The sequence below is a fragment of the Brienomyrus brachyistius genome, chromosome 19, assembly GCF_023856365.1.
Source record: "Brienomyrus brachyistius isolate T26 chromosome 19, BBRACH_0.4, whole genome shotgun sequence".
Lineage (NCBI taxonomy): Eukaryota > Metazoa > Chordata > Actinopteri > Osteoglossiformes > Mormyridae > Brienomyrus > Brienomyrus brachyistius.
In genome coordinates this window covers 6,569,727-6,595,174 of record NC_064551.1, presented here as the reverse complement: position 1 = coordinate 6,595,174, position 25,448 = coordinate 6,569,727, and the positions used below count along the sequence as shown (strand labels likewise).

Genomic DNA, 25,448 nt, shown 5'->3' with positions numbered 1-25,448 from the left:
AATAAAGGCTGATGCATACCAAAGAGAACAGCAAAACACTTGCAAAAACAAAAGTGTTCTCATATATAACGGCACGATAATAATGTCAAGCACTGGTGTATTTCAAAATCAACACTAATTTGTCTAAGTTGCAATAATTATTAGTGCTGATGATAGCTTATAAATAGCTTAATGGTGCTATTTATAAGCTATTTATAGCTTGGCTCTACCATGCTACATATTTAAGTAAATTAGAGCTATATTATAAAACATTACATACAAGAATGGTGACTTATTAATACTACAATAACCTACAGACAAAAACTTAAACACATATTAAGTACTTAATGATTATACTTCATAAAGTCATTAAGCATAAATTGGTAATTAATGAGTTCTTTATGAACTTGCTGGAACGTACAAAAGATTCAGGAATGGCAAAAACATGGTACTGGACTGGTATTGGATAGCATGCTGAAAAGGCATTATAATAAAATGGAAAAAAATTAATTTTAATATGATTCTGAAATATGCTGGACTCTGGGGGGGAAACTAATTTACTTTAGTGGTGTCTAAAAAGCTGAAATAAGTGATACTGGGCCATTATACTGAGCACCCCCTTGCACTCAGGAGGATACTGTCTGAAAAAAAAAAATCACTCTGCATTATGAATCTGAAAGTGCAGCTGGAACATAACGTGGCTGGTTGCTATGATACCATCCATCTCTCCGCATGAGGCGAAATCACAACATATTTCCTGCAAAAAAAAGGTAGCCTCTAAAAACCCCTACATTGTGGCATTGCTCCTTGAAGTAGTGCGGATTATTTTGGCAGGAAACGTGACGCTTTCCGCAACACAGAAAATGGTGAAGCCTTTGCCGACCCTCCAAAATGGTGATTTTAATCTATGCACTTACCAGCCGCACATTCCCATCCTTCTAGCTCTCTTCACATCTTGCTCACTTGGAACAAAAAGACAACTGAGCTGATAGGGAGCTTACAATTGACAATCAGGTAAGAAATAATATTTTTCAAGCCAGAGTAGATGGGACCACTGTAGATGGGACCACTGTAGATGGGACCACTGTAGATGGGACCTAGTCTTTTTCTCACTACAGCATAGCAGCAGAAGGAAACTCCTGAAAATCCTTTTGTTCCCATTATTAGTCTTACTTTACTACCCGTCGATTTCAGCTCTGTATCATAAAATGGAATCATTTCTGTTGCTCTTGATTCCTGCTAACTGAATACCCATAAATATATTATATAGAAAAAAATCTTTTTCCTTAAGGATGACATATTACTGTGTAGCAGCTGTAATGTTCTGCAGATCTGTTACGTTCACAGAAACCATTGTGGAGACCACATTCCCACCACGTGTCTTTGTCCTGTGACATACAGTGTATTGCTTTCCTATCATCTACCTGTCGGCACATACACAAACTCTGTACCAAGCAAAAGTAAAAGAAGTGATATGAAGTAAACGGCTGGTTTTCCAGCTAGGCATACCACAAAGCAAGGATTCTCAGTTAACTGGGTTAACTCAAGCTAGAAATCATGATTGGCTTATAGGAGTTTATGTACTCACATTGGACAAACCTGACTTCGAGGTTAACCCAGAAGTTAACCTGAGAAACCTTGCTGTGTGGTTCCTGCTTGGTTTACTCGTATAAAAAGCCACTTGGGGACTATACGGTCATGTGAAGAAGAAAGTACACCCCCTTTCGGTTCTATGGTTTTATGCAACGGGACATAATAAATAAATAAATAAATAAAATCTAGTCCTTACCAGGTTCGAAAAATATTTTAATCTAACCTCACGGATAAAGTAACACACAACAGATTCCACTTTATCATCATCAACAAAAATGAAGCTAAAACCGAGAAAGCATGCGTGACAAACTAAGTACACCCCGTGATTCAATAGCTTGTAGACCCACCTTTAGCAGCAATACCTTGAGGCATTCATTTTTTGTATGATTTTATTAGTCTCCAGTTTCCCCCAGTTTTACAGCTTTTTTTTTTTTTTTTGGGGGGGGGGGGGGGGGGGGGGGAGGGAGACGGACAACCAGAAGATTCATGTGTTTCTTTTAATGACAACGGCCAAAAAAAAACACAGATATTTTTTTATCTCCTTTTCAGGTGGTTGATGCGTCATTTTCCGACTCGCGTCTCCGTCCGCTGGTGGGAGTGTGCTCGCCGGTGTGTGCGCGCACGTGTCTGTGCGCACGCATTGGAATGCGCGACACAGAGAGCGGAGGACGATTGTAAACGCACGACAACGTAGAGGGAAAAATGACACGCTGTTGTGCAAATAACATAAATAACATAAGGCTGTGTAGTTTGTTTGATAAAAGGACAATGTATGGACCTGTTCTATAGGAAAGGTGACCTTAAATTACTTCTGTTGTCATCTGGCACTACATAGAAAATAAAATTTAATAAAATTAACTTGACTTTCAAGAGGGGGTGGGGCGCCCCCCTAATATAATGGTAGGGGAAACACTGGTCTCTCACGTCGCTCCGGAGGAATTCCTGCCCACCCTTGTTTCGGCTCGTGGAATTTTGCAGCCGTTCCTTTATGCACAGCTCTCTTTAGGTTCCACCACAGCATTTCAACCATGTTGAGGTGTGGACTTCGACTTGTTTAGGTGCAACTTCGCAAACCTAAGTCATGCTGCCAGAAAAGAGGCTCTCATGGCAACCCTTCCAAACAAGCAATACTTGTTCAGTCTTTTTTCTAGTTGTACTGTCATGAACTTTAACATTTAAAATGCTAACTGAGGCCTGCAGAGTCTGAGATGTAGCTCTTGGGAGATTTTGGCAATTTCTCTGAGCATTGCACGGTCTGACCTTGGGGTGAATCTGCTGAAACATCCAATCCTGGCAAGACTGGTAACCGTCTTGAATGTTTCCCGCTTGTAAATAATCTTTCTCACTGTAGAATGATGGACAAATTGTTTGGAAATGGCCTTATAACCCTTCCCAGATTGATGAGGAGCAAGAATGTTATCTGAGATTGTTGCTGATGACTGTGTTAACCTGAATGCTGCAGACCAGCCAACTGCCAAAGCTTCTGCTTTTATAGAGGTGGTCACACTTGCTGATGAAGGAGGGTGTACTTTCTTTTTCACATGACTATAAGATTAGATATGAGATGATTGGCTTCCCTGGGTGAGCCAGTAGGAACTCCACCCAAGAGACAATGTGCAGAGAGGAAAAAACAAAGGGCTGTAAAAAAAAAACATCACATTCACTGGTTGCTGGAAGAGAATTTCACTTCTGGCATTCCTGAATACTGTTTTTAAAAGTGTGAACTTTTGGGTGGCTGAGGAAGGACACCAAGGTCATATTTCCGAGAAATATGCACAGCACATCCTACTAACTTACACCTGTAGAAACGCTCCGATCAAACAACCATTGTGGAATTAATCCAGAAAAATTCCCAGCTAGATCAGAAGTCAATATCAGCACGTTCTCATCACCCAGAGTTTTGGCTCCTTTTTTCAAGGCCAAGACATGAGGAAACATGGTAAGATACTGTGATAAGCTCCTGTGATAAGGCGCAGTGAGGGAGAGACCGCAGTATCAGTTCTCACAGCTACCCCTGTGAGAACAGCTTGACGTGACACCACCGCCGTGACAGAGAGGGCCTATCTACTCTCAGTGAGGCCTGCTTTTTCTACAAGGAGATGGACAGGAATTACAGAAGAATACGCAAGTGAGTGCAAAGAATCTTCTGATGGAAGAGACACTCGTATCCCTATGTCCAGGACGCATGCAAGTGTCCCGTATCGACGTGTGGTTTGGGGTCTACCAAAGGAGACTGCGGGGAGGTAGGAATGCAGTGAGCCGGCTGGCCTAACAGACATGGCTCAGGTCTAACACACCCAGCAGATGTTCAGCGAGCAACGCTGGGCTCTAGCTATATGCTACCACCACACCTGGCACCACATTGCTCCTCTGAGGATAGACCATAAAAACAGCCACATGTTAGCAGTATAAACACATCATTGGCTGGGAATCCCTAAAGTAGACCAATCCGTGGGACAGTCCATGGCTCACTAGGTTAGGACAGTGTGCCCATGATCGGAAGATTACCATGATGCTGCTGCTGTATCCCTGATCAAGGCCCTTAACCCCCAGCTCCAGGGGCACTACATGCTGGCTGGCCCTGCGAAGTGACTCCAAGCTCTCACCAGTATGTGTGTCTCAAATTGAGAGCAAGATGGCATAGGTGCTAAGAATTTCTCAATGGGGAATAATAATGTATCATTGTGTAACTTACCAGCTTATTCTAGCATTAACCAAGAAGTGGTGAGAACAATGTTTTAAAGGGCTTCATTTAAATCAAATCCAAACTGATTTTTATAGAGGTCACCGACATACTAAAGTCATGAATCACAGACAAAAAAACATTGCGCATACCATTATTACTACTGCAGCTGATTCATTTACAATCCATTTAACCTTAATTCCTTACAGGCCACCGTCTTCTGAGACTAATGTCGTGGTAGTTAATCTCACCCAGTGGCAAGATAAGAAATGTCAAAGACTCATAAAGTAAATACCAGCAACCTCCTTGTCATGTAAGTGGTGTTTAGACTCAGAGTCAGAACTGATAAAGCACACAATGAGCTAACCTTTCGCGGCCTGGAACCCACCGGCAAAGGAAAGCCTCTACATCAGATGATAGAATTCTCTGGAATATTTTGCCTGAGGGGGTCGGGGGTTTGTTTGGCTCGCTGATACAATATCAGGCCTCACCATATGCTTCCCCTTCCATTGCGATGGGCCCGGCCTGCGGGGTTTCGCCGTTCTTCAGGCAGTTGTGGATGTACGTGGCCTTCCATCTCGCATACTTCCTGTGCTGAAAATTCTGCAGTGGAAATGTTTTAAAAAAAAAATCACTTTCACAGCAAGAGAAAGTGGGGAGAAGAAAAAAAAAAAAAAGCTTCTAGGTGCTTTTGTGATGTTGCATTGCATTGTGTTACGTGCCATCAAACAGGCAGACGTACAGGGAGCACATTACCCACAAGGATCCCACTGTCCAGACCACCAAAATACTGAGCTAGTCTTGTTTTTCCTCATTCTCATAATAAGATTACAGGGATATTGCCAACAGTGAAAAAGGCATCTCCGTTAAGAAATTACACATGCAAATAATACTGCAGGGGGATCTCTATGGAAAACAATCTTCTGATTTCTACTGGAAGATAGATAGTAAAATCATTATAACAGGCAATTCAGATGTATGCATCAGAATCACAAAAAGCCGAAGCTACAAAATATAAGGGCTGTTATCTGGAATCGAAGCTGAAATTCGAGTTTCTAAGGTGAGGATTCAAGATTTTTTAAAAAAATGCTTTTACTAATCATTTAGCGACCATTTAATATTTTCAGTGTTAATCAAGCCCAACCCCTGTTTTCAGAAGAAGGCAACATGCCGGTGATTCAGTGGGAAAAATGCTTAGAATGTCAATAGAATGCCCCCAGTCCGAGGTAAAGGGCCGGTGATAGCTATGGTTACAGGCCTGATGTGACGATAAACCTAATGTGGAATCTGACAATGCACCTCCCCTTAAAATTCATTCATGAACAAGAGTTCTGCCTCAGTCCCAGGCTAAGAAGCCCTCTTTCTGGCAGTAATCTAATCGTCCACAAATCATCAGGCCGTTCTTTGGGAAAAGGCTATGTAATCGGGGTGGGAGGTGGGTGTGGGCATTCTGAAGGCTCATTGTCTGGGTTAACGTTACAGAATGAAGGCACAGTGTTAAAAACAGCCCCCATGGGTTTTCTACAGTAGGGAAATGCCTTCCCCTTAGGGAGAGAAGGGCTCTCAATGAAACATTGTCAGTCTTCTGACACAGTCAATCCCCTCTGCAGGAAAGACATTTGAGGCAACTACAGACAAATGTAGATAGTTTAATAAGCGCACTAGTGTAACAGTACTGACATCCAACTGTACTGGATGGCCTCAGTTACAAGCTGTTTCCAAGATGTGACTTTTCCAAGGCAGAAATAATACTTTCACTTCTGATTTGTTCAAAAGGAACAAGAAGTGACCATAGAACTCATTCTATAAAGAACATAGGAACAAAAATTTACAAACGAGAGGAGGCCATTCGGCCCATTAAGCATACATGAAGAGATCTATAAGCCTGCAACGCTTGTTTCCATTACTCAGTTCACTGGGGGATCAAGAAATGTACAATTCTTTGTTATGCTTTATCTACATACTTGCATCAGATAACTAGCAGTTTCACAAAGGACACTTTGGGTCCATTATGTTCATTATGTTAAGGATGAACACGACCTACCTCTTCTGATAACTCCCCAAACACCGACAGCACATCTAACAAGAGGCTGGATGTGTAAAACGACTTGACCATGTTCCTGTTGAGGGTGAAACAAGCAATACTCAGTGTGATTTTTAAATAAAAATAACATACAGTAATAAATAAAAATCAGTAATATCGCTACAAGCTTCCATTAATATACATAGAAGAGACATCTGCATGATCTTACAACGATAAATTAAATCAAATGTAAAAAAAGAATCGCTTAATTCTCTTGAAATTCAAACAACCACAACAATACTGATATCACACAGGAGCAGGAAATCCTAATTTTCCAGAAACAGTAAGTAAATAAACCAGTTAAAAGGAGAACAGACTTTCAAACCGCAGTTCAAAGAAGCTGGTCATGTATTAAATACCCCCTAATAAAATGGAGAGGTGACCGGGAAACGACACCAAGACGCCAAGACAACATTACGCACAGCTGGTATAGTGTTTAGTTCACAGTCTCAAAGTCGTCCTTGCTGGATCTTGAGTGGTAACTCAATTAAAAAGCTCTTGCTCCTAAATCCTCAATTACACACCCTGTGAGGTGACATCATGGACTATCAGCTAGATATTTATGCAAGTCTTGCTTCATTTACTCCAAGAATTTATTCAAGGACTGATTGAAAAATGATTATGTTTTCCATAAGGGAAATGCAAGTTGCAAGTGTGGTCTTGACAAAATCTATAGTCGACCTTTTCCGCTGACATACGTTACAACTAAGGGTGTCAATTATCATACATGATACAAGAACAACAGTATTTTTCACATCGTTCCCCAGCTGACGTTGCTCAGCCTTTCCAGACCTCTAAAAAACCTATACTGTATACATATTAGATAATTTTGGAAACATGAAGTGAGCCTACGCTCCTGCACTCAACAGCCGAACGTCTATATAGATATTCCTCTCAAGGTCCGGACAGAAATGAATCATAGCAAGCTGCCAGGAGAATCGGCTGTATTCTTCATCTATATTCCGGAGACATTCAACAGACAACCTATTCTCTAGGAGAGCAAATCCTAAATCATTTTTCTCCCGCGATTATACCTAAGCTTTTAATCAACTTTGGTTGGTTTCCAACACAATTTGCTAATGTTTTACTAACAAAATAAAATATGAAGATGTTTCTCCTTTGAAAATGCCGGTCTTGGTAAACTACTGATAATTAATGGCAAGGTGTCAGTAACAGGTAAGTCGTTTAAACTCATTTAAAATTGGAGGCTAATTTGTAATACTGATATGTCTAATGGTCACAGACGCAGCATTGCAGGCTGGTGGGAGGCAGCGCTATGGTGTAGGGCTTGATTGGAGTTAAGGGCCATAGTTACCAGTGACTGGCCATCAGCTACATGTACACAGATGCCTCAGCCATCAAAAATGAGCTACTCTAGACTAGACTAATGCTGTTAAGGAGAAAGAGGGTCAGCTGCATCAATTCAGGGACAGTTAGGGAGTCCGTGGTCTGCTCCCCGGAAGCCGTACTGTATATATTAGGTGTTTGACTGGTGGGCTCTCAGTGAACTATAGCTATTTGTCTTCAGGATATATATATTTTTTTAAGATTTCTTTAACCTTTTTTTTTTTTTACTTGTCCTATTTAAAGGCCAGTTATACCCATTTTATGATGCGTTATGTTTTTTTCCCCTAGAAGACAATTTTATAATTGGCATAACATGGTGTAAGAGCAGTGTGAAACATTTGAAAACAGGAATAAATAAAATAAAATCTTTTTTTTTTTTTTACTGCCAATCATTGTCAAACTTGGTTCCTGTACTTGGGACTGTATCACAAAAGGTTTCAGGAGTGTAGAAGGAATATGTCAATGTCTACAGTCATGTAGAAAATAAAATGGGTATGGCAAAAGCCCCAAGAATGTGAGAATGTTTACTGTTTACTTATACCTCTTTCCTGCTTATTTTATCATCTTCTTATTTGTGTTTTACATGGCAGATTTGCAAGGATTAGCTCTGACAGGGACTATGTTGTGGTTAGAATGGCACCCTAACCCTAACTACATGCTAACAGACTGAGCAAGTGATGTGGACAAGTGAGCCACCCGATCTACTCAAAGCACCAGGCGTCAGCCAGGACGTGTGACCCATGAAACGATCCAGAAAGCTGAGTTTCATCCTTTTTAAATGACTTACTAAATAGAATTGGCAGTTTACCCAACTCAACCTAAAGAACATGTTTCACTTTTTAAAACTGTCTATTATACAAAACCAAAACTATTTCTACAGAAAAACTCATGAAAAGGACGTACTGCTCAAAGTTATAGTCCAACAACCCCAAGCTGAAACTCGCCTTTCTTTTTCAATCTCACATTGATCAGTGGCTTCAGAGTTCGATTGAATGTTGTTTATCCAAAACGTTTATAATTTCCTCTACTGGGATTCTTTGCCCATGAAAGCACATTTTGAACTTATGCGGGATTCTTTTGCACTTATCGTACCTGGCGAAATGATCATCATCAGCCGAGTCCAGGCCAATGCCTGTAACACTTTAACTGCAACAATAGCTCTTAAGGTCAATACAAATGATGCATTTGTGCCTCATGGGAAACCGACGGCATTGAACTACAAAGAAAAGCTTCATGTAACAGTGAAACTGACTCTTAGCAAATTGCGGTTGCTTTCCAAATCTCCTTTCCCCTTTGTCTAACAAGATTTGACTAATCATAAATTCACAATTTCCTCATGTTTATATCTGGGTTCACAAAAATTATGAGAACACAATGAAAGACTACATCATATTAGAGTTCAAGCATCATCTATAGCTAAGCCTGTGTGTAGTATATAGATTGATGTTTATAGAATGGATACAAAACACACAATGAAAGCCCACAAAACGCTTGGTGGGGTGGAACTGTGTTCCAATACATGACAGATAACACAATACAGATGTCCTCTTACTTGTGGAACCTCCCTGCTCGGTCTTCGTTGTCAGCGTAGAGAAACATCTTTAAAGCGTAGTTCTCAATATGCGCATTTCCTACCACTTCCTGGGTAATGGACTCGTTCTCATGTAGTTCCTTCTTCATCTGAAACAGTGGAAGATTTTTTTTTCTGTTGTTTATTAAAGTTTATTAAAATCACATCATCACATGGCATGAATGGTGCATTAAGAATTATAAACCTTCTGGGGAAAAAAAAGCCTTAAATACTACAACGAGGGGAAAATAAGCAATAGATAACAATGACTCAACAACAGGAAGCGCAAGTCAGTAACAGCACAGATACACAGCAGACCCGTTATAATATATTTATATGTCGCGTACCGTTTGATTTTTGGTTACATCAGTTTTGGTTCAGAACGTACAATGAAAGAAATGAATACATTTTTGATGGATGAAATCTAAATTCAATAAATTCCACACAGAAAACACCATAGAAATTTTGGATGAATTGGTTGCGGCTGGTGTTGGTAATGTTCAGTCATAACGGTGACACAAGTGCTCGAAGACCCTCCCACATCACTTACATCAACAGTTTGGGAACATTTTGCTTTCCCAGTAAGTTACCACCAACACTGGAATGAGACCGCAGTTAACAAGACCAAGACTGTCTGTTGGCTGTTACAGTGAAATCAGATATGGCATTTAAAGTGCTTTTGCTAGGTAATTCAGACCAGACATAGCTTTTCTCACTACAGATATGTGACCATACCGGCCGCAGAGGACACAGAATACGGGAGTAAGTTCTTTATGATTGTGTTATGATGCAGTCTTAGTTTGGAATTTTTATCTGCATATTTATTTTTAAGATTTCCAAATAAACATCTTAGGATTTTGTTATATAGATAAGTTGACAGATACATTTTGTTTGGTTTACCTCCGTTTCAAATTGCATTTGCAGTTTTAATAATCATTTTTAAAAATCTGTTTCCCTACTGCACTGAAATTGCAACAAACTCTGAACTGACTGAACTCAAAACTGAGGTTTGTATTAACTGTGAATTTTGTATAGTGTTACACCCCTAATACCTTTGGGTTTTTTACTTTATCTTTTGTAACTAGAACTGCATGACAGTGCGACAAGACAGCATGTAACAAACGCTAATTCTGCTCTACAACACCCTTCGAACAAGATGATTACGAACAAGATGATCACTCCTCCGGGGACCAGCTTACATATCATTAGTGATGCATTGAACAGGAAAGCATAAATGTCTTGGTAACGCTTCACAGCTGCACTCCTAACATACCAAAACTGTTTTGATGTATATAATTCGAACCTGCACTTCCCCACGTCCACTTCCCTAACCATTAAGCTGCCACTGCCCACGATAATAATCGATACTTTATTGATCCCCATGGGGAAATTGTCTTTACGCCTCCCTCAACATGCTTTTTTGTAGAGTAAGTTTTCGTGCAGGGCAGCCACCCGTAGCGGCGCCCAGGTAGCTGGGGGTTGAGGGCCTCGCTCAAAGACCCACAGACATGCTGAGGCTGCGTTTGAACCGATGACCTTCTGATTACAGGCACACAGGCTTAGCCCACACAGCCACATGCTGCCCACATAGTTATGTCTTTAGCTTTTCTGCTAACTTTGAATATCGGCTGAAGTCTAAAGACCGTCCGGCAAAATCCGCTTTTTCACATCAGCCACATGGAAATGCGTTGATTTTTACACACATCAGCTGACACTGTTCTTATCCGGTACATCATGCATCTCTAGTACGACCTACAGGAGTCTTGTATTATTATTAAACCTGTTTTAAGTAAAGTATCATATCCATACAGATAATTAACTTCTTTTTAAGGGCTTCTTAACTCTAGTAAGTATGGGCTGGTGAAGGAAAAATGAGTTGAAGACTGAACTCTGAATGAATTTTGCCAGCTGTTACCCCACAGGTGCTAATGGCTGGCTGTGGTCAGGGACCCAAAACTCGCACCACAGGCCGGCCGCATGCAGCAGTGTCCGGCTCTTTCCGAGATGCAAGTCTACTAGAGAGCATTAGGTTCCCTTTAAAAAAAAAAAAAAAATGGGGAAAAAAGCAGGAAATATTGGTTACATTTCAACAGGTGGACCTCCATCCACTGAATAGACTCTCTGTTCTCCCTTTAATAAAATCTCTGCCTATCCTTAAAAAATGAGAGCATGACCCAACACAGGGCATTAGTTGTGCAAAGCTAGGCAGAGGAAAGCAAAAACAGAACTTCGCGGGAAGTGTGCGAACCGTCCACCAGCTCGAAGGCAAGATCGAGCACTTTTGCCAGTCTTTAATTGAACCAAAGCGTTTAGCTTGGATGAAGCGCTTCAACTTGGAAAACGTTTCCGTTTGCTGGATGTCCCTGCTGTGGGGCTCGCCATTCAAAGAAACATTATTTTCAATGGATCAGCCTGTATCAACAACAGCTTTCGAAATCATTACTCTTTTTAAATAAAACAAGAAATGTAATTGCTACCGTTTCCTCTACAAGGAAATGCTGTTCCAAACACTAAAGGGGCTACAGGCTTGCTTATCTTGCCCTAGCACTGCATTTATTTTGGCAAATGTGGACGAATAACTTCTCCATTTTTAATAAAGTAAATGCAAGGTGATTAAATGGCACTTGGCAAGCATCCTATCCACAATGTAGGAAATACAAGCAGCCAGAGACGGGGGAGGGTCATTTTAACAAAGCTTGGACTTTGCCTCCTGACAGGGGCATTAGAATTATACGCAGTGCTTGGGACATTTTTGGCGTGAATGACATATTTCTGCAAGAAATGCTTACTGTTATACAAGCACACGGTGCCCAATGCAAATATTCTACTACCAAAACAAATTGCTCAGTTTAAACATTTTAACAAAGATAGAATTTTATCATTCTAGTACAAACTCAGCAAAGATGTGAAGAACATAATTATTTGCAATTCAATATACATATTGAAACAGACTTGCAAAAGGAAAACAATCTGTACGTCATTTTGTATGTTACTCAACCAGGCTGCCGATCCTATAAAAGACGGTCAGGGAATTTACGTTTAGCCTAAAAACCTGCGAGCCACACTTTACTATTCAGAAAGATGTAGCGCCTGGAAAAGATTACCCAAATTCAGCTGAACCGAATGCTGGAAAGAGGTCCTGCGTTTCCTCTCATGTTTTTTTCAGACAGTGAGGTGGGGGGGGGGGGTGACCTCCCACACGGCGCACGGTGCTCAGTGCGTCTATCTGGGTCAAAGGCGTCACCCCCATGGTTCATACGTATTTTACATATATTACTACATGCCCATTCACCCTTTTATGTTACCCCTACAGCTGCCCAGATCACTTCTCATACAGTCATAATCATACTGCCATCATTTATGCAGCACATATACACAGTGCAGAGGAACTGAAGATTTCACCGTCCGTCTATGAATACTGTCTACCTATTTCACCAAATACAGTGATACGGCTCAGCTTGTTTCCATTCACCAAAAGTAAAATCCTTAACAATTATAATTACTAATATATAAAATATACGTGGGGGCGGCATGGTGGTGCAGTGGTTAGCACTGTTACCTCACACCTCTGGGACATGGGTTCGAGTCTCCGCCTGGGTCACATGCGTGTGGAGTTGGCATGTTCTCCCCATGTCGTCGTGGGGTTTCCTCCGGGTACTCCGGTTTCCCCCCACAGTCAAAAAACATGCTGAGGCTAATTGGAGTTGCTAAATTGGTGTGCATGTGTGTGTGAATGGTGTGTGAGTGTGCCCTGCGATGGGCTGGCCCCCCATCCTGGGTTGTTCCCTGCCTCGTGCCCATTGCTTCCGGGATAGGCTCCGGACCCCCCTGCGACCCAGTAGGATAGGTGGTTTGGAAAATGGATGGATGGATAGATAAATATATGTGTGTGTTTATATATTTATAAATTTCCAATATGACATTAGCATAAAAATAGTTATGCTATATTTCTTGTGCATTTAATGCACAATTACTAAAACAAATTGAACCCTCTCCTTTGATGAAAGCACTGCATAAAAACCAAAACAAGGCTCACAAAAAATATGTACCGTATCATTTCAAAGCGACAGTATAAAGGAAACGTCTTTAGTCTTTAACTGATATATAAAGACTGAACTGAACATGTACATGGATCTCATACGGCACAATGGGCAAAAGGCAGGACTATCACATTAATCACACTCCTATATAAACCTGCAAGGCATTAAACTGCAATATATAAAACTGCAAACAGACATATTTTAAAAACAGAAGGAAAATAATTTTCATGCTACATGACGACATTTATTTTCTCACTATATTATACTTTGACAATTTCCAATTAACATTACGTCTGGAGGGTGCTTGAAAGTTGTTTTTAATTCTAAAAATGAGAGAATGGGTAATTATCTATTTTTAATTGCATGAACTATCATTACATATATAGAGCAAAGGCTTCTTTGAGTGAAACTGATAAAATCTGTTAGGAGTACTAAGGAGATTTAATTATAAATGACTTTTTACGTAGCCTTCTATAACCCCGTGAATGTGATTTATAAGGTTCATGTGTTCATGAATTGACTTGAACTTTGACGTAAGAAAACAATCAGTGACAAAATCATAGCATGATTTTCCTACACACATATTTAAACGAGTGAAATTTAAATTCATCAAGACCACACGTACATTAACGGGAGTAAAAGCTCAGGCTTCTAGAACCAAAGGGAAATAAAAATTGACAGTTTCCTTTTTGAAATGCGGAATTCAGATATTTCCTTCAAACTGAACACGACTACAAAAGATTATAAGGTACAATCAAATCGACGATTCGGAGATGCCACTCTAGCCAACAGCATAACATAACATGTGCCACTACAAATTTTTGCCAGGAATGGCTATAAAATAAACAGATATCAGTTTATGCGCAAGTAACTGAATATATAAATGCTAACAGAATATGAATCACTACAAACCAAGATTCTACAAAGCTAAGAATACTTTGGGGATGTACAAGACACATAAAACATTCTGAAAATTGAGAACACTGGGAACCAAAACAGGTACAAAAGCCTGCTTACAATACATGACTTACCAGTCTTGCAACATTCGTTGCATTTGAAGACAGACGGATACAAAGATAAAAGACTGCTGTTACTTGTTCTCAATTTTGTCATTTGAAAACAATTTTTATTAACTACATTTTGATCGTGTTTTTGATGGATTGCTGCATGCCTTTATTTTACAGGCAATGTACTGAGAAGGATCAACTGTAAAGACACATTTATCCCTACACCAACCAATTAGATACTGATGTAAGGGTATGTGTGCCAGACCTCTGCTATTGAAGTTGGGGTGTGACAGTACAAATACAAGATCGGTGAGGAAAAGCTGAATTGATTAACGTACATTCGACTCCATTTGCAGACTCAGCTGAAACACCAATATAAAACTAACTAAATCAATTTTGACGAAACATGTTTAAAGCATTGTTATGGAAGTGAAATCAAGCTTGTAGAAATAACCAGAAGGAAATGTATGGCATCATGGAATGTCAGAGAGTTTTTAGTCATTTGTTTGACTTACCGTTTCCAGTTGATCCATCAGCTTGATGAGGAACTTCCGGCATTCCGGAGTCTTGCTGTCCAGTTTCATGCCGGACTGCATGGCATAGAGACGACCTGCAAGACAGCACTACTTCTGAAACCTTTACAGTCCTTTAAGTAACGGAAATAAATTTCTCTCTCTGTCATTTTTAAATCTCATGTCAGTTTCTTGTACATCTTTGTATGCCGGACGTCATCATTCAGCCGTAGGTACAGATAAATCTCATATCTCAGTAAGGACATTTAATATTTGTTACTCAGGGGAAACACAGCTAGCGTTTCATGTGTCCACTTGTACCCTTGGTTTTCTCATTCATTTTTATACACACTGTGCAAACACGTTCTTCATAAAAAGGCAGAAAGGTCTTGCTACATGACATACAGATCATACAATTCCATTTTACAGCCCTTATCGCGATTCAGAGCCAGAGTCCTCCAAACCTAGTGAAATCCATTCATTCATTTCACGGCTTAGCAGACGCTTTTAACAAAATCCATCGTACAGCTCCACGCTATCACACATATTTCATCCACTTCACACAGGGACTCAAACCTAAAACATTCCGGAATTAAGTGCGATTCTGCCGCTGGGCTTCCGGCCAGCTGCCGACGACTCCCCAACACTCAAGTGTGTCGTCTTGAGTCTCTGCCTGAAGGAAAGTGGAGATCGCTCCAAACCCCGAGTCAACCACAGCCTTCAACACAAACCACAACGCACCAGAGATCCTACGCATCTCACCCATGGGACGGAATCAACCTCTGATTATAATGATGTGTAAGTATATTTAATTTCTGCTCCGAAAGAGTAGGCATAAGCAGGGTCAATGGCAAGTTAAAAGAAAAACATTTCAGAATATCAGTTTTTTGGATATATAACAAAGCTTGTTAGTTCAACTTCTCAGCCAGGAAGTATGTAGATAAGGACCCATGAGAAACCCTCGCATTTCCTTGGCTAATGTGGATCCCTCTCACTATGTTATTTAGAAACACAGAAATAAATTAACAGGCTTTTGGGCTGCCTCTTGCGTTCTTCAGAACATGTTCCACACGGTCTTATAAAGAACCCTTGATTACTTGACCCACAGTGTACCGTCACACTCCAGACCAGATTACCTTCAGTTATTTATACAGGGTGCAACAACTAATTGCTAGGAAAACAACATACATCCAATTATCACACTCTTATCGGCAACATCTTCATGCGTTTCTCCAGAAACTCCCGGAACAGCTGCCACCCATTAAAACTGCCTGTGAAAATGAGTTCAATTAAAACTCCAAATCGGTATTTTATGGAATGAGGTTAGTCCGCCGAAAAAAAACTGAATTTAGGTTTGCTGTTTAATTTAGAACAGGTTTCAAAAGTACCTGCCAAATTAGCAAATGAAAATGTAAAAAAAAAAAAAAAATGCATTGTAGTTTTTCCCATCCATCCATCCATCCATCCATCCGAGGACTATGAGGATATTTAGTAAAATAATTTAAAAAATTCCGATTCTTCAAAACGTTCATTTAACTGGCTTTAGTTCAAGCCTTATATCACATTTATAATAAATAACTGATAACTTGCTTTTTAAATTGAGCTTCAAAAAGTGAGAGACACCCAGCGGATAGATTAAAGGATAGAGACAGACTTCGGCTTTGCTGTTGGAGAAAATTGCCAGACTTCTGTACGTTAAATGTCTGGAATGGAGTCTGAGACCATCTTTCATGTGTAATGAGCATCTTCTAAAACACAGTTTAAAAACTATACAGTCTGAAGGTTCAAAGTATCGCACTGGCTGGATTAAAGGCAATGAAATTCATATTTAATAATGCTGAAATTCAATATATGATAATTCTGTTCAAAACTGAACCATTATAATAATTCTACATTACAAAGATAATATTTGGTCACAATAATATTATAATAGTGAATTTGGCAGTAATCTCACTATTACTAGGACACTTTTCCTTAAAAAATACTCTAAAACAAAGAAATACAATTTTAATGTGCTTATTTAAATGCACACATTAAAATGCATACTGACTAGTCCACGTTCTCTGTCACGGTAGTTAAAATATTGAATATGTCACAAGAAATATAGCATAACTATTTATACACAAACATTTTGCGCAAAGCCAATTTCGGTAATGAATTCAGCTCTCTATCACTCACCTCCAATTTGGCAAGTACAGTAAAATCCCGTTATAGTGGACTCGCTTATAACGGAATATCGTCTATAACGGACAAGGTAGGGTCTCCAGCCATGCGCCTTTAAGAACATGCAGAAAAGCATCGGATATAGCGGACTCACATATAACGGAATATTGTCTATAACGGACAAGGTCCGCTGGTCCCGGCCGTGCGCCTTTAAGAACATGCAGAAAAAGCATCGGACATAGCGGACTCGCATACAACGGAATTTTGCTTATTTGGTCCCCAGGGCCGCTTTTAGCTCCGCCTACAAGGCGCAGTATCCAGGTCAGATACATAGTCGGGATTATTAATAGTCACGCATATGATCAGGTAAAGTTGGATCGCTACATGTACAATAATCTACACCACAAGTGTGTCTGCTGGGGTGTGGTATGAGTAAGCGGTGTCCTGTAGTTGTGTTCTGGGCAGACAGCAGCTCAGGATATAACAGTGTTTTGCCAGGTCCCTTGAAGTCCGTTAGAAGTGGATTTTACTGCATCGTAAAAACAAATGGCAAACATGACTTCCTTTAGGAAGCTGCAATAAAAAAAATACATTGAAGGGTGCCGGCGCAGCAGATTAGCCTGCCCAGGGTCACTGTCTGGTTTTGGCAACGATTTATCAAAGTTAACAGAGGAGAACTTAGAATGTGCCCAACGGCAGATCAACACGCGATACGGAGAGCAAAGCCGCGGCAGTAACCTGGACAATGTGATCACTCATCTTGGACCAGCATCAATTTATTTTATCTTGGAATCAAAACACTCCACCTAATGCATGTCCTTCAAGAAAGATGTTACTAATGAGTTATAGCACTACATTCCCATTTTCTGAAGTAACCATGCAAACATCCAACTCGGACCACCCGTAGCGCAAAAACTACAGAGCCAGACAGAAATTCGAGCGATGCAACCTTACGCCCTATAGCGCGTACAAGGAAAAGCTGTAGGGACCCGGATGAAATGCAGACGAGAATCTGCGAGGTGTTTATCGGCACCCCTGCACAGATAACACCGGCCAAATTCAAATTCCAACTGAAAATAAAACCGGGGGACGACGTGGTTTAAGGTCACCTATTTTGCTAGGAGTTCAGATTCTCACCCTTCCACTAACCCATCCATTTTTTAACAATTACTTGTATGATGAGGCCACAGTGACAAGCAGCTCATGTGAAACTACACAGGGCTTCAGACAGCATAGATCTCAGTGATGCTCCATCTACACAGATGTTCCAGATAGTGGGTGGACACTGGAGACGCACGTGATCTTGTTCGGAACATACTCCGCACTGAGAGACCCACAAAACACGGAGCTGTCAGGTGACAACACTGCCTGCTGAGTCACTGTCAGCCTCATATTTCAGCTGAACCTTGTCTGAAGCCGTACCGAACGGTGGTTTCAGGACTTGGGTATCAAATACACCTGGAAAGAAAAACAACCTTTTCAGCACAGTGGTGACTTTTTGTGTTCTTTGTATGCGTGTAAAAGTGGTGTTTAAATGGTGGGTGGATGCCACACACACCACTATTCGGGAAGAAGACAGAGTTAAGTCACTATTAACAATGGATGGAATAGCTATCTGTAGGCAATGCAGGCAAGCATGCAGTTCACGTTGGCCTTATTTTAAAAAGGAAAACAGTTCCTTAATAATTTTTATTTCCCCTAAGGTCCCAATCAAACTTGCTACATTTTAAGTTTAGACACTGTCCATGCTTGATTACATGAATAAGACTAAAAAACAATAAGTATTTAGAATAGTTCTGTTAAAGGTTTTACATGACATGTCCACAGAGTGTATACCATGTATTAAGCAATAATATGACATTTTCAGTTAATGAACAATTATTTAGACCACAGGCAGACAATCATGCAGAAAATGCTGTTGTGTAGGCAGGTTTTCGCTTCAATTCCCTAATTAGATTGGTAATTAGAGGACTGATTGGCTGAAGAGTCCACACACCTGGGTCTGACCAGCTGCCCTAAGGGTTACCCCAAAAACCTGCATACAGGTTTACATACTTTGTAACTTCATTCTCATGAGGAGGGCTACATTTTTCTTTGTATATTTATGTTGGATGTACCTAAAGAACTTAACTCTGCACCGGTGTTGAAAGTTAACATTCATTGGGATACATTATTTCACTGCAGGGTGCAATGAAGCTCACTGTAAAATGAGACTTGGGTGAGCAGAAAGAAGGAGGGCTTTCTTCAGTTCTGAAAGAAAACGTCCCTGGACTTCAGTTTGCTGTAACTGTAAACCCTCTCCTTTGATGGGAGCACTGCATGAAAAGCAAAACAAGGCTCGCAAAAAATATGTACTGTATCATTTCAAAGCGACGGTATAAAGGAAACGTCTTTAATCTTTAACCGATACTGAACTGAACGGTACGTTTTCATTTCAGAACAAAAGAGGCAATATATGTACATCAATAATTAGCTGGAAATACACATGTGCACTGCACACGCACATACATATGTACACACACATACACACACAAAAAAAATTATATATATATATATACATACACACACACACACACACACACACACACACACACACATATACACACATATACACACATACATACATACATACACGGCACAATGGGCTGAGGTCAAAAGGCAGGACTATTACATTTATCACGCTCCTACATAAACCTGCAGGGGATCGAATCCACAACTGCAAACAGGCTTAGTTTATAAACAGAAGGAAACAATCATCTTTATGCCACATGACGACAAACCACAGAGCTGTCAGGTGACAACACTGCCTGCTGAGTCACTGTCAGCCTCATATTTCAGCTGAACCTTGTCTGAAGCCGTACCGAACGGTGGTTTCAGAACTTGGGTATCAAATACACCTGGAAAGAAAAACAACCTTTTCAGCACAGTGGTGACTTTTTGTGTTCTTTCTATGCGTGTAAAAGTGGTGTTTAAATGGTGGGTGGATGCCACACACACCACTATTTGGGAAGACGACACAGAGTTAAGTCACTATTAACAATGGATGGAATAGCTATCTGTAGGCAATGCAGGCAAGTTTGCAGTTCACGTTGGCCTTATTTTAAAAAGGAAAACAGTTCATTTACAAATTTAATTTCCCCTAATGTCCAATCACACTTCCTACATTTATTTAGACATTGTGAATGTTTGATTACATGAAGATTAACAAGCCATAAGTATTTAGAATAGTTCTTTTAAAAGTATTACATAACATGTCCACGGAGTGGATACCATATTTTAAGCAATAATTTACAATTATTTAAACCACAGGTAGACAATTATCTAGAAAGGGTCGCTGTGTGTTTGGATTTTCGTTGCGATATCGAATCCTTTAGCAACAACTGAAAAAGTACTTTGTGAATTTCTTCAGTTCATCAAAACAATCTGATAATACCAAAACAGACTATTTGTGTGTACTACTGAATTTAGCGATATTTCACGTGTGCCGAAATCTGCTTGTTCTTTCGCAAAGTGAGTGCTTGTGATGGTTTGAAAAACATGCCTTATAGTGAGCGCATACAACATAACCCAAAAACACTGAAATCCCAGCATCTGCCTTCAGTTAGGCTAAGTCCCCAAGGACTAAAAAAAAATAAAAAATAAGAACTGTGTGTTACAATAAGTGAAGAATGCAGTTAATATCACAATATATATACATAAGCAAGACAGAGAGAATGCAGAAAGACAAGGTGGGTCAACACGACACCGAGGCTGGACAGAGAAGGAATGCAGAAGTTCCCCGTCAATATGCGACAGAGCATTTTCACCAACATCTGCAGGAGGAAAAGAATTGTGGATTCAGGAATGCCAGCCCGCGCACTCGACCCTCCGCATTACAAGGGAGTTATTATGTAGCCTGCAGTTGAATCCGAACACTGGACCAAGTCCAGCAACCCGAGAAGCAGAACAATATGAAAGAGTGCCTTTTCCATACATCCCCCAGCCCCACGCTGGGCTGAGCAAAGCTCGTTTAAGAAGCAGGAAAGAGGCCGCGAGTCCTGCACAGGACAGCCTCCCTGTGCTCATATCACCGAGAAACAGTCAAAAAAACGAAAAAATAGAGTTTCCTTTTCACCTCTGTCTATCCTCAAAGTTGGCATCGCTGTGCCACAATGTGTAACAATGTGTAACAATGTGTAACAATGTCACAAAAGTGGTTCACATTCCATACAAGTGGGGAAATGCTACAAATTCACTACTGGAATATGCTGGGAGGCTGGAAATCTGACACTCAAGCTTCTGCACTGCGAGTCTCTTAGCTATGTATTTATTAGACCAAAGGGTGATAATTTCCTTCAAGTGCCTTCGGATAATTGGCCACTAACTACCCACCTTCTGGTAACTCCAGCCTTTTCCAAGAGCGCATGAAGTCTGCACATCCACAACATGATCAAGCTGCTGCTTCAGTCACAAACACATAACTAGACAAATTTAAACAGCCACATATATCGGTATGATGTCTAAGGTACTGAGCAGCATAAATCATCATAAAATAGAACCAGTGATGCAGAGAATCCTTACTTTGTATCCATTTTCAAAAGAACAGCTTCTTAATTCCGTCAATAATAAGACAATACTGACCTCCAGTGGTACCCTGTTCTAAGTTTGGTGCAATAACAATTAAGCAAAATATTATAATTACTTGTTCATTGTTATACGAGTTATACAAAATATTAACAAGTCATTATTTGACTAAAATTATTTTTAGGGTTTAGTGTTTGCACTGATAAGTAAACAACGCCCAAGATAAGCAGAATGCAATCATGTTTCTCATGAACAAAGATCCGTGGTTAAACCGATAAGATTAGGCTAACCAAGTGTATTTGGACAAAAATAAAATAAATATTTTTTTTTGGTGGTCTATGTTTTTTATTATTCAAAAAATATTTTCGCTTAAAGTAACTCATAAATAAAATAAAATCCGCATCAGCAGATCTTGCGAGTTTAATTAAAGAAAATCCCGTCTCTCAAACTCGGAGCGAAAGAGACGCCTCCAGTGTTTACATTTTACGGGTCCCCCTGCAGCAAACGCGGACATGGATCAATTTTTCCAACTGGGAACCACATCAGCAAATACAAAAGGGCTTACTGAAAGCATACAGTATGCATTAATAAAGAAAGCCTGATTTCGCAGGTGTAAAGCCACAGCGCCCCACACCTTAAGTCTGCCTGGTAAAACGAGTTACGCTGCATATTTGGCCGGCGGGGTGGCAGTGCGCCCTCTGCTGGGCACTGAGCCCAAAGCGCCACACCCTGCACTGCGCCGCACCTGACCCATGATACCGCTAAACAGGGGGGCAGATCCCCGACGTGTAAGGGCCCCCTTAAAGACACAAGCGGAACTAGGAAAAGAATATGAAACCTATTTATGTTGAGGGCGATGAGACACGCAATTTTATTATACGTAGTAGTAGTAATATTAAAAATAATACTGTATAAATGAACCTATTTATCAAATGCCATCATACAAGAGTGGTAAATACCTACAGAAAAGTGCTATATCCAGAAGAACACATTATTAAAACTTAAAATATACCACACTTAGAGTGTCTTTTGACTAACTGTAATAATAAGTTTGAAGGTATGCTTTTATGCCAAATAAAATATTAACAAAAGGCATTAGATGTATTCTGCAACATAATATATTGATATTGTTACAGAACAATGAGCAAGCAAACGCCACTGATTTCTAAAGCAGCTTCGTATTTTAATGCAGTCGGATGTCCCCATTAGTCCCGTTTATTTTGTTCGTGTAACAGAAATTAAAGTAAAGCTTCTCCTATTTATTTAAAAGATCATACAACACAGCTTTCTATGGAAGACGTTCGACTGTTCACGTACATAACTAACTCTCAAAAGAAATGTTTACTCATTTGAAAAACTTTTTAAAACATAACTCAAATTTAAAAAAATCGACAGGCATGCCATCTAAAGCACGCTTAGTATTAACTATCTCATTACAATCTTATGAAAACACTTTTCCCACAGTTACTATATCTATTACGATCACTTAGCCAGTTCATTTCCAATTACAAGACGGGTGACTTTACATGCCAAAAATCAGAGAACACAACTTGAAAATGGCAATAAACTGACATCTGTTTACTTCCACAGTGAAAACTTTAGAACTTTAGGTATGTTTTAGTTATGCAACCAGGCTAGCTGCGGCTAAAGATGGCTGGGAACAAGTCTGCTATCGCAAGTATCTTAACTAACACCGCGAGTGCCAGTTTCTTTCGCAGAAATAAAAACCCGTATATATAAGTAGAAATAAAGTTATGTTATTTCATACTGTGCCGGGACAAACGCATAGATATACACCGACCATTGTCTAGTTACTCAATCATCGGACTTACAGTAATAAGCAACAACCGGGTCTCTTTTGTCATGTTCCTGTGCCGTTCGAAGATGATGTTGAATGGCTTTTAACTGTGGTGGCAGAGCCATAATGAAGTAGGCGAATTACTCTTATAGCAAACTGTCATAAAACAGAATTTTCACTCAGTCATCGATGCTCACAAAATGCAAAACAAACAACCATCCTATTCTTCCGCTTCCTGGACTGCCTGGCCCCGCACTTTGAAACAGTGCCCCCTATCGGCCAGGAGAACTAACTGGAACAAAACCAAAGACTAAGACATACGAATGCTTAAATGTATCTACAAGCAGTGAACAATATTGCATTTAAGTTTGTGCACAAAAAGGACCTTAATCAGATTCATTCTTATATATTCAACTACAGCTATTAAAATCTCTCAGATAGATTTAAGAAATTTCAAAACAGCTCTGTCAGGTCATTTAATCATAATTTCAGCTTGAAGAAAAGACCAGAAAAACCTGGAACCACAAGTTCAGTTTTTCAATCCCCTGCAATTTACTGACCAAGTGCAACAAAAACCAATTTACTATAATCCTGACAGTGTCTTCAGTTAACTCACCTCTTTGGATTAAGAGCCTCAAGCAAAATCTAAAGATTGCATCGCAGAGGCATTGAACTGTGGTTAGAGTTCATATGTGTGTTAACCTTGTTTTAAAAGCTTCTCACATCCTTTGTAGATGTTTTGTAGTTAGAATTGGAAGAAAGCCTCCACTTTCATGTTGCTGATTCTGTAGCACAATGGTCTTTATCAGCTACCAATTTAAGATCCTCTACATTATGGCAATTCGGAGCTCATGCACTTTAAAGCCTCTGTCTGAAATGTTGAATTAGCTGTTCTGGACTCTGTGGAAATTCTGCGTACTCTATAAAAATTGTGATCACGCTTAAACTTTACCTGGAATTTTGTTCCATAGTTGTGCTGGTACTGTTACGTTGGCTTGATAAAGTAAAGTAAAAATATTACCCCCCTAAAACGTCCAGCACATGTGTTTAAGCAATCAACAGTGCTTAGTCCAACTTCTTCTTTCAGAATCAATGACTTCGCGCCTGCTAAAATAAACAAGACTATACATGCGAATACGCAGCATTAAAACACACCATTGACAACTTGCAATTAACCACACATTTAAGAACAGGTGCTTTTTCTGTCTTTAAATTTAAGGAGAAATGGAGAGTTACATTTTACAAATTCCTTCTCTACTCCTGAATATGTGGAAAAGTGCAATGAATAACAGATAATTTTAGACGTGAAAAATGGATTACGGAATATTTTTACTTCCAGCGTGACACCAGGTTATCTGCTGCCTTGAATAACTCTCTCCTCTGCATACAGGAAAGTTACTCTGCGTTAGCACATAAATCATTTGAACAACTTTTCTTACTTTTTTGGACAAAAGAGTACATTCAGCAGCTAGCGACTGTTTGTACCTGGACAACACTATAAATGATAAGTATAGTGGATACACTTATAACATTTATATTTCTTTGCTACTACTTCTGTGGCCAGAATATTAGGATTAAATAAGTTCAGAAACAGGCTAAGGTGACTTGGAGTTGGCAAATTGTCTGCAGGTGTTAATGTTTGTGTGAATGGTGTGTGAGTGTGCCCTGCGATGGGTTGGCGCCCCATCCTGGGTTATTCCCTGCCTTGCACCCATAGCTTCCAGGATAGGCTCCAGACCCTCCACAAACCTGACTAGAACAGGCAGGTAAAGAAAACTAATGGATGGACATTGGACTGTCCATACAACATAAATGTGCGTATGAATCTCTACATATTTGCAAGATTAATAAAATATCATTAATTTCCTCATCTGAGAATGATACATGCTTGAGTTATTCACATACTCATAATTTTAATTAGATTCACTCATTTTTACATTACTACTGAAAATAATCATCCCATCGTCACTAGGCAGCGTTCTCATAATTATAATCAAATTCTTTGTTTCATCTCATTATCAGAAATCTTATAATGCAGGAGCCTAACGGAGCCTTTTAGAGGTGAGACACTATCCTGATTCCACAAATCTAAAGACATAAATCATCACTC

At 39.9% G+C, this 25,448-nt stretch overlaps 1 protein-coding gene across 1 annotated transcript in view; it reads right to left on the bottom strand.

Annotated features, from left to right (window-relative positions):
• The window catches only part of vta1 (vesicle (multivesicular body) trafficking 1), a 31,402-nt gene extending 7,819 nt beyond the window's left edge, over window positions 1-23,583 (bottom strand). The window contains exons 1-5 of the mRNA XM_048985502.1: window positions 23,373-23,583; window positions 14,818-14,912; window positions 9,238-9,365; window positions 6,300-6,375; window positions 4,747-4,858 (exon numbers count right to left, since the gene is read on the bottom strand). Coding sequence (XP_048841459.1) covers window positions 4,747-4,858; window positions 6,300-6,375; window positions 9,238-9,365; window positions 14,818-14,912; window positions 23,373-23,463 — 502 coding nt within the window. The 5' untranslated portion in view covers window positions 23,464-23,583. The remainder of the gene's footprint in view (window positions 1-4,746; window positions 4,859-6,299; window positions 6,376-9,237; window positions 9,366-14,817; window positions 14,913-23,372) is intronic.
• Between the last annotated feature and the right edge of the window lie 1,865 nt (window positions 23,584-25,448).